This window comes from Oreochromis niloticus, linkage group LG19, assembly GCF_001858045.2.
Source record: "Oreochromis niloticus isolate F11D_XX linkage group LG19, O_niloticus_UMD_NMBU, whole genome shotgun sequence".
In the NCBI taxonomy this organism is placed as follows: domain Eukaryota; kingdom Metazoa; phylum Chordata; class Actinopteri; order Cichliformes; family Cichlidae; genus Oreochromis; species Oreochromis niloticus.
The window spans coordinates 11,823,934-11,836,421 of NC_031983.2; the positions used below are offsets into that span (position 1 = coordinate 11,823,934).

The 12,488-nt window shown below is 38.5% G+C and overlaps 1 protein-coding gene across 4 annotated transcripts in view; it reads left to right on the forward strand.

Moving 5' to 3' along the window:
• The window catches only part of ppm1aa (protein phosphatase, Mg2+/Mn2+ dependent, 1Aa), a 46,596-nt gene that overhangs the window by 21,920 nt on the left and 12,188 nt on the right, over positions 1 to 12,488 (forward strand). The window contains exons 6-7 of one of the 4 annotated variants that reach the window (XR_002057463.2): positions 6 to 223; positions 3,904 to 4,164. The exons of 1 other annotated variant lie outside the window; for it this stretch is intronic. Coding sequence is in view for 2 of the 3 variants with exons in the window: in XM_019348940.2 (XP_019204485.1) it covers positions 6 to 41 (36 nt within the window). In the remaining variant the exon portion in view is untranslated. Of the gene's footprint in view, positions 1 to 5; positions 4,165 to 12,231; positions 12,256 to 12,488 lie in introns of those variants that run through there. 2 more of the 4 variants (XM_019348940.2, XM_025900841.1) reach the window with 2 other exon arrangements.

A 12,488-nucleotide genomic window follows, 5' to 3' on the forward strand; every position in this document is an offset into this window, starting at 1 on the left:
CCCAGGACCCAGTCATCCTCCTCTTCCGTGGTTTCAGCTAAAGCAAGACCTAATCGGAGAATCAGAGTCAAGCAAGCATTAGTTGCCACGCATTTGTCGATCACTGTAATTATCCACCCTCACTAAATCATTTATTTGATGTGGTTTACATCTCCAAAACACAAGTAGTCATTCATCGTTTCACTCCCGGCGTGTTCAGCATCCAGTCTTTTCAAACTGTTATGTAAGTATAATTTTAAATACAGTATAAGACAAAGATGGAAATTCATAAGTTATTATGGAGGGATTAGCTTAAAATAGTTGGTCCGTAGACATGTTAACAACATAGCTTGAAAAAAAAAAATCCACACAAAACCGATTTAGTAACGTGTTAAAGGTGTGCGATGACTGTTTTACTCTTGTAGTCCGCAAATCATGAAAAAAAGCTGTCATTCAAACTCTATTATTGAGTTCTTTGTTATCACACTACAGGAACATTTTCTACAAAACAGACATTGCAGGTATGCAAGGACACTTCAGAGGCCTAAGGCTCAGATAAAGGCAGTTGAGCTGTATGAACCTGTGAAATTCAGTTCACAGGTTTTAATGAAATTATAAAAGACAGCATCATCAGGGCCAGCCAGACTAAGGGAAACACCTGATGTGGTTTAGTTTTGTCTTCTTTTCTAGAAAACATCTCATAACAAGTTTTAAAACAAAACTGAGTGATATGAATAAGGCTATAAAGGTATATATATAAATATATGTCCTGCCAGTTTATAGAGGTGCAGAGGTGGTGATTGATTTATTGGAACCATTTTTTCCAGGGTGAAATGACTGTACAGCATACTTCTTTAATGACTTTAACAAAATAAGAATTGCGTGCACAAGTCTGAAATTATTTTGGATTTTCTCTAATTCACACAGAGTCATATTGTAAACATAGAGGCTCAAATATATACATACACTCATCTTTTAATAACTGGTGCTGAAAATTCTACGATGCCTTTCTTTAGTATTAATAATTGACTAGAGCTGGTTCTTTCCAAGTCCAAGCAACTCAGTGAAGATCTAAAATAGAGAATTTACATATGTTGGGAAGGTCTCTTGGAGCTATTTCGAAACAACTGGTGATTCCAGGATCATCAGTTAAATAGTTTTATATAAGTACAAGTTATTCACATATGTCACCGACACAAACCAGCCAAGGTTTGGAGGAAAATTCAATCAATCACCCTCAGATGAGAGAAAATTGGTTAGGATCTTCAGGAACAACCAAGGAACCAACAAAGCTCAAGCCTGTCATGAATTGAAATATGCTGAAACACCAGCATCACTGTCTACAGTGAACCGAGTTTTACATCACCCGTACTGAGAGGGTGCTGACCAAGAAAGAAGCCCCTGCTCCAAAACTAACACCTTCAAGCTAAACTGTAATTTATAGCTGCCCACATGAACAAGCCAAACGCCTTCTGCAGGAAATCTTTGTGATCAGATAAGATGAAAATTGAGCTATTTGTATAAATCACCAGGTAAATGTTTACAGGAGTAAAGGTGAGGCTTTCAACCATAAAAACTCTGTACCAGCTATCAAGCATATAAGTGATAGCATCATGCTCTAGGGCTGTTTTGATGCCAGTGGTGCTGGTACATTGTACAGAGTTGATGGAATAATGAAGAAAGGAGTACTACCTTCAAATTTTTCAACTTCAACTCAACAGGTAGACGATTGGGTGTTCCAACAGGTCAGTGATCCCAGAAATATATCAAGACTGGTTTTGTAATGGATAAAGCAGCCTAGCATTAGCATTAGCAGCCTAGTTTCTGGAATGGCCTTTCCAAATTCCAGGCTCACCCAATTGAAAATTTCTGTACTATGCTTAAACCCAGCTCCGTCTCAGGGAACTAACGAATTTAAATAAACTCTGCTAATTCTACCAAGATGAGTGGTCAAATATCCAGCCAGGATTATGCCAGAAGCTTGTTGATGGCTACAAAAAGCATCTGATCAAGGTGCAGCTTGCTAAGGAATATTTAACCAAATATTAATGCAAATGTGCTTATATATTTGAACCTATATGTGAAATTTTGACCGCAGGTGTATTAGAGAAATACACCTGGGGTCAAACTTGTGCACCCAATTCTTGTTTTTTAAAGTCACTAAAGATATATGCTGTACAATTATTCCACCTGGAAAAACAACAGCTCAAGGAAACCATTAAAGCACAAAATTACCATAACATTCATCCCTCTGATGAGTCTGTGTAAACTTCTGACCACAACTGTATCTGGCTCTTGAAGTATCGCCCTACTTGCAGCTACTAAACTGTAAAACTCCTCTTAGTTTGCTGCTAATTTTTTTTTATTTTTGGTGCTCTTGCCTTTGCATACAAGTTTTGTTTCTGATCAGCTTAGTCAGGATTTTGTTTTTCCCTTTACGTCATGCACTAGAAGTAGTAAATCCCATTTTTAAAGGAACCAAGCCAGTAAATGGAGTCACAGCAGTAATATTCACTGTAAGTCTGCAAAGCAGCAGGGTCAACTCTTGCAGCTTTTCCACTGGACCAGTGTTGATAAATCACTGTTTCTATGCCAACAGTGTGTTCGGCAAAGGTGATTTTGAAATTGCCTTCATGTTGAACGTTAACAGGCGTTTATATAGGCTTTAAGTGTATGTTTTATAGCCCTAAATACATGATGCTGATAGAGGGGAATCACGTGAGCTGTACAACCCCTGGCAAAAATGATGCAATCAACACACTTAGAAGATGCTCACTTGACTGTTTTTACTAGTAACAACTAAACAAATCACAAAACTTTTCCCTTTTGATCAATAACTGAACATTCTTAATGCATGAATTTTACTCTGAATAAATGTAGTTATTTTAGTTAATGACACATTTTTTCCCCAAATCCAGTAAACGAAAAACAGTCGGAGCATCTTTTCACTTTTTTTTTCTCTAAAACAAATATAGACAAATCTAAATCTGCAAAACAGTCTGCAGTTAAAAGAGAGTGTTTGCAGACCACAGTGAGTTGTTGCGCTTGATGTAATGAAAGGAAGCATGGCCCTAACAAGAGAGCTGTCAGTCGAAACAATGGAAATGATTATACAAGTCTTTCAAGAAGGAAATCCAGCATGTTGGTTTTGCCATTCAGCTTTGTCTAAAATGGTGAGAAATGGTGAGCAAGTAGATTAATTTGATGTTGGGGTGAAAAAAATTGAATCCCGGAAATTGTACTTTGTTGCAACCATTCAGGGTTTTATGGTGGGTGGGCAAATTCACTATTCTTCAATTTCCACCTTAAATTTTTACTGAAGTTGAGATCTGGACTGTTTGCTGGCCGTGTCATTGAGCCGTTATGCCTTTCCTGATGAAAAGCTTTAAGGCTCTTTGCTCAGGGAAATGAGAAAAATGTCCAAAATGTAATTGTCCATCTGTGCATTTACTGTAGAGGTAAAGCTTGCCATCTCCTCTGGAACTTTAGCTAACATGACCCCGTAGCATAAATGAGTAGAGGAGAATCTGCTTGGTCTGTTTGGGCTTATATCTTTTATATGTGTGAAATTTCCAGATATATATTTTATAGCCTTTCAATTTAGTTTCTGCTTGGTCCAAATGTTAAACACGGCTGACTGGGAGTAGTCAGCATATTTTGCAACACTCTGTGCTGGATTTCCTTCTTGGAGGACTTGTATAATATTTCCCATTGTTTCAACTGACAGCTCTCCTGTTGGGGGCATGCTTTCTTTAAAGCAATCGGGTGCAACAGCTAAGCAAGGTCCGCCATCGCAGACTGTTTTGCATATTTTGATTTGTGGAGGTTTGTTTTAATAAAGCATATTTCCTTTACCTAAACTTGCTAGGGTTTGTGCTTCTCATTTTTTCTTGGTCCATCATTAAACTTCGCCTCAACCAACAGTGGTGCTGAGCTAAGTTGCTGATTTAAAGGCTGAATCTTTCCAGAGCGAAGGACCCGGGCACTTCTGTTCCTGCTTGTACGACCACAGATCATTTAACCAACACAGCCTATGGATCAGCACTTAAATCCAAAACTTAAAGCTGTACTGTACTGTATTGAACTATGTTGTATCTTCTGGTTAAAGAAGATCTGATAGGAACAAATCACAATCACATAATGTTCTGTGTGAATCTGTATCCATGATTAAAACCTTGAACTGTCGCTCTCCATTGTGTGTTGTGTTCTGTTGTGTGAAAACCATTGTAAGCGTCTGTAGCAGTATGTCCTACATCAGCACGGAGTTATGTTATGTGACACACGAGTGGTTACGCGCCCCCGGTTTCTTGGGCATCATCTCTCACCCTGCCGCTCTTCTTCTTCTGAAGAAACATGAATACGTAACACAAAGCAATTTTTTTTTTCACTAAATAAGCAGACACAAGAATGGAAGAGGTCAGGAGCTGAGCAGCCTGGCGACAAACGTGCATGTTTTCAAAGTAAGCATTTAAGACTTTTGCTGCCTAACTTATCAATGATCTGAATAGTTTTATTTCTTATTTAGCTATTGGATGAATTGATATCACTCCCCACAGTTTCTATGGCTTTTTAGGCTTTAAAATTTTAAAAAGCCCAGTTGAATCCACATCATTGTCAGATTTTTTTTGTAACAAAAAACGGTGCACTTTCTTTCATACCAAAAATCACATAAAGTTTCTTTAGCGAGAGCTCCAACTCCTGCCTTTGAAAGCAGGTGATGGAGAAATTCTCTCTATTTGTTAAGATTAATTAGCTTCATGGTGAGAGAACAAAAGCTGATCCAAATGCTGAATATGAAATTGCTGAATAACCCATACTGGTTTCAGCCTATATAGTTTTCTATAACTGATGACTCCATGTATGTCAGTATGATTTTTTTTCCTGAATAGTAAGGTCACAGCATAGCTGTAGCTTCATACCTTGTGTTCTTTTCAGTACTCTTTTAGTTGGAATTGGCAACGGCATCATAAAGAGAAGGATTCTATAAATTTTATTAATTTCCTAGAAAAAAACAAAACATCGCCTTTACTTCTGTTTCTTTTTCTTCAGCGTGTCACTCGTAGGTGCTATATCATCATTATACCAAAATAAAGCTTAATACTGTTTTAAAAAACAAGCAACAAAAACAGGTTTTTTCCCTTTTAATCAGACAAGAAGCTTTCTCAGATTTCCTTGACCTTTGCTCAGAAGAAAAGTTGATATTACTCGTTCTCCATGGTATCTAAGTAGTTTACTTGAACACACACAGCTGCGGTGTGGGGTGTGTTTGTAAAAGCCATTCCTCCAGGTTTATATCATATATTTTTTCTGAAATTGTGAAAACTGCAGCTACCATGAAGACGCACTTGAAAAAAGCTGACTTCCTATATTGTTCTTCTATATTCTTAGCATAATGAGACTGCATGGGTTCATGAGGTTTGGGCGCCCAGATTCAGCACCATTCACCCACAAAGCACAAACAGCCTCCCCCCCCCTCTGCTAAGGTTATTAAAGCATCTTATGACTTTCCTGCCCAAACTGGGAATTATTTTCTGTTTGTCAATGACGATTACTGTAATTTGGCCTCAAGCCTCTTTGCTGTTTTTGTGAAAAGGGTTCCCCTATTCACCACTACCCATGTGAGGAAACTACTATTTTGGGCATGTGCAGTTTGTATAAAGACACGTGTTACAGCTCCATCTGAGCCTTGTACACAAACACAATTCATCAACAGGTGTGAGAGGAAATAGTTTTTTTCTCTCTCTCTCTCAGCAAGAAGGATGTTACATTTGGAGTGTGTGGGGTAAGTGTGAGAGAACAAAAGTCGCCAGTAAGGGGCATTCAGCCTGCAGGAGGATTTCCTTGCTCAGCAGAGGAAAGAAGAGAGGGAAGCCTTGATGCAGCTGGTTGTGTGGAAGCATTTATACCAGCTGAATTAACTGGACTTGTTTGCTCTGATAACGGTTAACGATAAAAGATCAGAAGAGCTTCAAGTAAACTGTAAGGGTAGAATCAACCTATAGTTAATATTCACCTTCACAGGCTGTTTTTATGTAAGAGACCTACATAAAGAGAGCTTTTGTCAAACAGCACTTAGCCTGTAAGCTGCTTCTAAAAGACTCTGAAACTTGTGTTTTACAATGAATGCCTGTCACCAAAACGGAAAATGGTAAAGTACTGCATATGCACTAATAACCATTCATGTGAAATCTTAAAAATGTACTTTGAGTAAAGATTAAAGTTGCAGCTTTTTCTTGCTGCTGTGACTTGAATCGGGGAGGAGGAGGAGGGGGAGGGGGAGGAAAGGGAGGGGGTAATAGGGCAGATGCAGGCATATTAGTGGTATGTTGATTTGTAATGGTTTTTCTTTAATCTCTTTGATACCTTTCATTTGAGAGATGGGATGCTTGGCCTTGCCATCAGCAATATTTTATATATATTTTTTCCAACATCATACTTTAATCCCCTTGAAGGATGTTTTATGTAAAACATGCTTTTTGTGCCCTGGAAAGACATTTAATCAAGATTAACCTTGGTATTTTAGTAGCCAATGGTCTAGCTTTGTGGGGTTTCATAATGGAAGACAATTATAGTACTACTTTCAGTTCTGAGGATCCACTCTTATGGAGAAAAAAAACATTTATTTATAGTAAGAATTTTTTTCTTTTTCAGGTGGATTTTTAAAAAGGACTTGTAATGGGAAATGTCTTTCCTTCTTTTTTGCATAAAGCCTGCCATAAGTTGACTTTTCTGCAAAATTTTGGCATTAATAACTTCTGCTTTATATTAGAAAAAAAGTTATTATGGGTGAAATAATCTGCAAAATGCTCCCACCTTTAACAGCGTTATAAAGGACTTTTTCTCAGAAATGAAGGGCTTTTAATTGATTCCAAGCTCAAGTATAAAAATACATATAACCCCCCTCATAAAAAATTATTTGTTATTGTTTGCAATACTTCACTTTTTTTTTTTTTTTTTTTTTTTTTTTTAAGGAAATACTTATAGCAGCCATTAGCTATAACGTGGCAGCAGGGGAGCACTGCTCTTGTGAATGTTCATTCATGGTTTTCGGAGCATGGCAGACTCGAGTATCCTCTTATTGTCCGCTAAGAAAGTGCGGAGAAAATAGATTTCCTGGGTGGTCCGACTCATTAATACACTGTGCACTTCTTGATTTACGGCTCACAGTTCAACTGCTGCCAATTAACATGAAAACACACAACAACAAGAAGGAGGAGGAGGAGGTGGGGGGAGTACAGACGGGGAGGAGGAGGCCGATGAGTTTCCTCCTGTTGGCACAAAACTTGAGTCAGGATGAACCTGCCCTCCACATCAAGGTAGGACATCGGAAACTATTAAAAACTCTCTGAAAATGATCTTAGCTAGCACACAGGCTTTGCAGCACACAGCTCCTCAAGGTGCTCCGACTTTTAAGACTCTTTAAAAGTTAATTACAAAATAATGATTTTTTTCTTTTGCTTGTCAAGCTTATGTAGTTTATTTCATCTGTTGCATATTTAAAGAAGAAATTAGATAGTTGGGATACATTTTTATAACATCTAATCGTCGTTGTCACCCTTTGAAAAACTAGACAGCTGTAAAGTAAAAACGCCTTTACAGACTTGGAACTATATCGTGTATTTGTATAAAGTGTTACCATCATTTTATAATAATGTCCTACAGTTTTATATTTCATTTTCATTCATTTAAAAAGTACTAAACAAATAAATAACCTAGCTAAAAATGTTTTTCATTATAAAATATCCCGAAAGCTTTTTATTTCTAATCAATAATAAGAATACTAATTTCTTAAATAACAAAAATGATTCCGTGGAAGTCATAAAAATTAACAGCCCATGCAAATACAATGAACATCCGTGTCTTATCGATTATTTAAGCTAGTTTATTAATGATGATGTTCATTTTCCACACTTTCAGGCTGTCGTAAAACGTCTGGGAGAAATTGCATAATCATAATAACAAAACTTTAGATAGAAATTAAGCAAAACAAAACATTAAGCACATTTTTTAAAATACAAAAAAGCGTTAGTGACTGCAATAAGAAAGGTTAAAAAGAAAAACACAAACGCAAATCATCAAGGAGGGAGATCACAGCGCATAACAGAGGTTAAATAATCTATTAAAGTGGATCCATCATGTCATGCTCACCAGCCCTACCTGTTGTCTTTGGAGAATCAGAGCTGCCTCTTATATAGCAAGTCAAGTTTAGCTTCATTTGTACTTCACTGATTTCTTTGGCAAATGGAAAAGCCAGTGTGACAATGCTATTTACAGTTTTTGTTACATGATGGTCATTTTTGCACGCCTGGTATGAATAAGATACCAGATGAGTTTTCATATCTACGTGAGGAGTACATGACACATTTTCAGCTGCTACAGCAAATGCATTAGTCTACCTGCTGCTTCAAAACCCGTGCCAGCACAATTTGATCAATTTTCTTCAGTGTGCAGGATGTGATATTCTGCACTCTGGAGCATTATTTGAAGCTAAAGCAAATTATGATAAAGATGTATAAAGTTACTGGCATTCTTTCTGAAATAAAACTAATCATTTTTGCAATTCTAGTCTTCTTATGCTGACGTGTAAAGGCTATTTGAGAAGAGAGCTGCTGCTATAAGACCTCAGAAAGAGTTCATTACTGGTTTTTTATTGCCCCTATAGCATACTGCTATTCATACTTTCCAGGCCAAGTATTTGTCACCGTTACATTAATATGTCTCAGTGTCTAAAAAAGTAATTATTTTCTTTTTCTTTGCTCCCATCTCCACCCTGTTGGGGTCACGCACTGTTGCACGGTACCCTGTGACCTTGTCAAAAGCAATCACTTGCCGTAACACACAACTCTAGCTTTCCTCTCATCTTAAGACATAATCTCTTTAATTGGTGTCAAAGGTGGGGTCCTTATGGTGAAAGTCCTGAAAATACCCACACAGACAGACATGCTCACTTGTTGACACTTAGGGGGGAAAAAACAATAAATGAAGCAGACCCTCGTCAATGTGGCGCTGAAACTTGTTAATCTTCAGTGGGAGGGGTGTTACCGCAGACCCTCTAGCCACTCCAGGCTGACAAGATCCTTCGACTTAAGTCAGTCCCATCTGACCCCTCAGACTATTCAGTCTTTACACCTGCTCGGTCCCAACAACAAGTTAGGAGGACAGAGGAGATTTGCTTTGAATCTCAAAGGGCTTCCACCTTGAGGAGGAAATTTATCTCATCATTTAGTGCAAAATAAACTCAGTCATTTGATCAGAATTAGGCTTAGGTGTTGTCTAGCTTAACGCTTATTTTCAGTATCATTTAAACTGGCAGTTATTTGCATGGATAATCCCTAAAATGTTATTCTTAAAAAAAGGAAACACAAAAAGCCCCTGATATTATTTTTAAGGAATGGGGTGATTTGTTCAGATTGCTTGTTTTACCTGGCTAAAACTTTAAATTGTTTAACCACAATGATATAAAAGGAAATGCTCACATTTGAGAATCGAGACCCAGAGTAATATTTAGCATTATTACTTGAAAAATGACCAAAATTAAAATGATTAAATGTGTTGAATATTGATGTTCTGCCATGTGACAAATCTGCATATTGTACAGATTAAATTTGCTGTATTCTATGCCAGTATGGTAATCCTTTTAATACTGCTAGCTCCAAAAAGCAATTCAGTGTAATTCAGCACTCATTGAGGTGGACTGCTTTATGGTAATAGTAAATTTACAGGATATAATAAAGCACTTTGATTTGTTGGGCATTTAGCATTCCTCCTTTTTATGTGTAATGTGTATTTATGTATGTTACAGTGTAAGACAAAAGTGCCGCAGTACTTTAAAGCTTGTAATGTTCAGTTGTTGTTGAAACTGAGGGGACAATTATTGTGTTTTACTGAAAGATGCTTTTAGTAATTAGTATAGCCTCACTGATATTAGTGCACCGACTGAAGACACAATTAATAGCAGTGTTGGTGCATTAGGCTGCATTAGTTTTAATAATGAATTTTCTAGTTCAAATCTTTGATCGTATACGTGAAAATAATCAGGAGAGCAGTGAAAGCCACGTGAATCCTTAGCAGTGCCTGGAGGGATTATGAAAGTGCGCCGGAGGATGTTCTCATAATCCACCTAATTCTATAAATGCTGTGAGATTCAATAACAGAGATGACTCTGAGGTTGCACTTGCAGAAAGGTGCGACCTCAGAGGGTGTTGCAGTTTGTTAGGAAGGCCACCGTCACGGTCACACGAGCCAACGTGGCAGTCAGGCCTGCAGGACAGAAAACCAGTATATATGCTTGAATATCAGTGAGCAGAGGTCAGCCCTTTATTTTTCTTACCTGTGACCTCTCAGAAGACTCATGCTTTACCGAGGAGTTTCCTGGGGATGACTGTGAATACAGGACCCTGGCTCGAATCAATTAAATCACTAAATAAATGTCCATAGGGAGGCTGAATGGAAACCTTCAGGGATTCAAAGATCCGTAAGATTCTCTGACATAAATCATATGTAGCACGGCCAGGTGAAAAAAAGGACGTAATAGTGTTCAAAGAATTTTTTTATCTATTTTTTTTAACAAAACAGAAAAATATACTGTAGTGCAGCCTTCATAAACAATAATTAAACCAAAAGCTGTTGTAAATGTTCTCTATCCAAGCCTAAACATTCACCTGAATGCTCCTCACCTTTGCCACAGGAGAGCAGTGAGCAGAAAAAGAGGAAAGCCAAATGAATGTGGAAACACACACATAAATAAAACAGGAAATTGGGGGCTAAAAAGTGCAAATAATCACTGGATGTGAATGTGCCCATTGAAGCACTCTTTTGGGTGCTAGCCCGATGCTCCCACTAATGGTCTGTTTCACTGAAGTAGGACCAGGAATGCTAACCTTCTCAATGCTTCACAACTCAGGGCAAGCATGGCTGCGCTCCCATTTGTGTATGTGTGCGCATCTATGTGTGCCTCGCTGTTATTATCCTTTCTCTAGAAGGAAGGGGGAAAAAAAAGAAAAGGGGGGAACTCATTCTAGCATACGCTCCCATCCTGTAATGAACAGAGTCTACATATTTATGTTTTTACCAGTGAACACTTGAAACACAAGAGGGGTTAAAGTAAAGAGTGGGGAGGTCTTTGGACCGTTTTCAATATTTCCCCCCTCTGCGCCCCATAGGCCAAGTGAGGGTTTGGTTCTTTATAATAATCAGGTGACCAGAGGAAAATAGTTGTGGCCTTAACAAGCCCAAATTAAAAAAGAACATCATTTTCATTATGCAGTCAAACACAATTACAAGCAAATGTTTTCTCTGTGGAGCTGCCCCTGCTTTCAGGGTCTTTGTCCCTCACTCCTTAGTGTGTGCAGAGAAAGGCCCCGGTGGTCAATGGGCAGCTGAGTGGCGTGTTCAGTGGAGGCCCACATCCTTAGCCGCCAGCACAGAATACGTTTTGTTAGAGGAGCAACCATACATTCTCAGCAGATTTGTTGAATTAGAGAGCGCAGCGGGAGATGGGGAAGCGGGGGGTAAGTGATGGGGAGGACTTGTTGCTAGGTGACTGACATACAACTGCAGCATGCCAGTTTCCAGAGCCTGGCACTCCTTGTCTGTTTTTGTTTTGTTTTTCTTCCTTACCTCGTCTCCCCCTCCACCCCCCACGCCGTCTCCCAAACCCTCTACCCCGCTCCACCCTCCCATCAATTCACTTGTCTAGCTCTCCTCATTGCTGAAGTGTAGATAATAAAACGGAGAGAAAATACACAAAGCAGGGCGAATCGCAGAGGATTTTACAATACCCTTCTACTACCTACTAAGAACCTAGTCATCAGCTTTTCAACTGTGTCGATACTTAAAAAAAACCCTTACTGCGGTTGAGTGTTGTAGCAAAAGGAAAATGCTTTTATGGGGGAAAGTAAAGGTGGATCCTCTCGTTCTAATGTGCCAGTTAGTATAGAATCTGACATAAAGCATTAGCCTCATGGAGACACTTTGCGCTATCAGCAAAAAAAAAAAAAAAAAGTCTTTTCCTGTGGCTGGTAAGTGACACACAAGGACAGGCAGGATTTCTCTGAGCCCCCACCTCCCTGTAGGCATCCCTGCTTGGGAGATTTGCCATTTGAAATGCTGATATTTCTCCCAAGCACACTCTTGAGATATTTTCTGTGTATATATGCATGAAGCTATCACCTTCCCCCTTATACAGATCTATATTTTCTTGTCAAACCCATATTACAGTTTTTTTGATTGCTTTTTTTCTCTGTTTGACAGATTCATTGAAATTTCCTGAGCAAACACTTCCCTCAGCTTCACCTCTCATTCCATAAGCCTTTCTCCTGAATGCCTGACTTAGCAGTCTGACTACTTACTTTGTCAACTCCATCACTGCTCGTCAAGCATCTCAGCCCCATCCAGCCACATCTGCAGACAGAAGTTATGAGCACGGTGGAAAAGACTGAAATGTAGAATACATGTCTATATCTATACTGTCATGAGCAATTTAAGCTCATCAAAAAGATTAGTTAAGA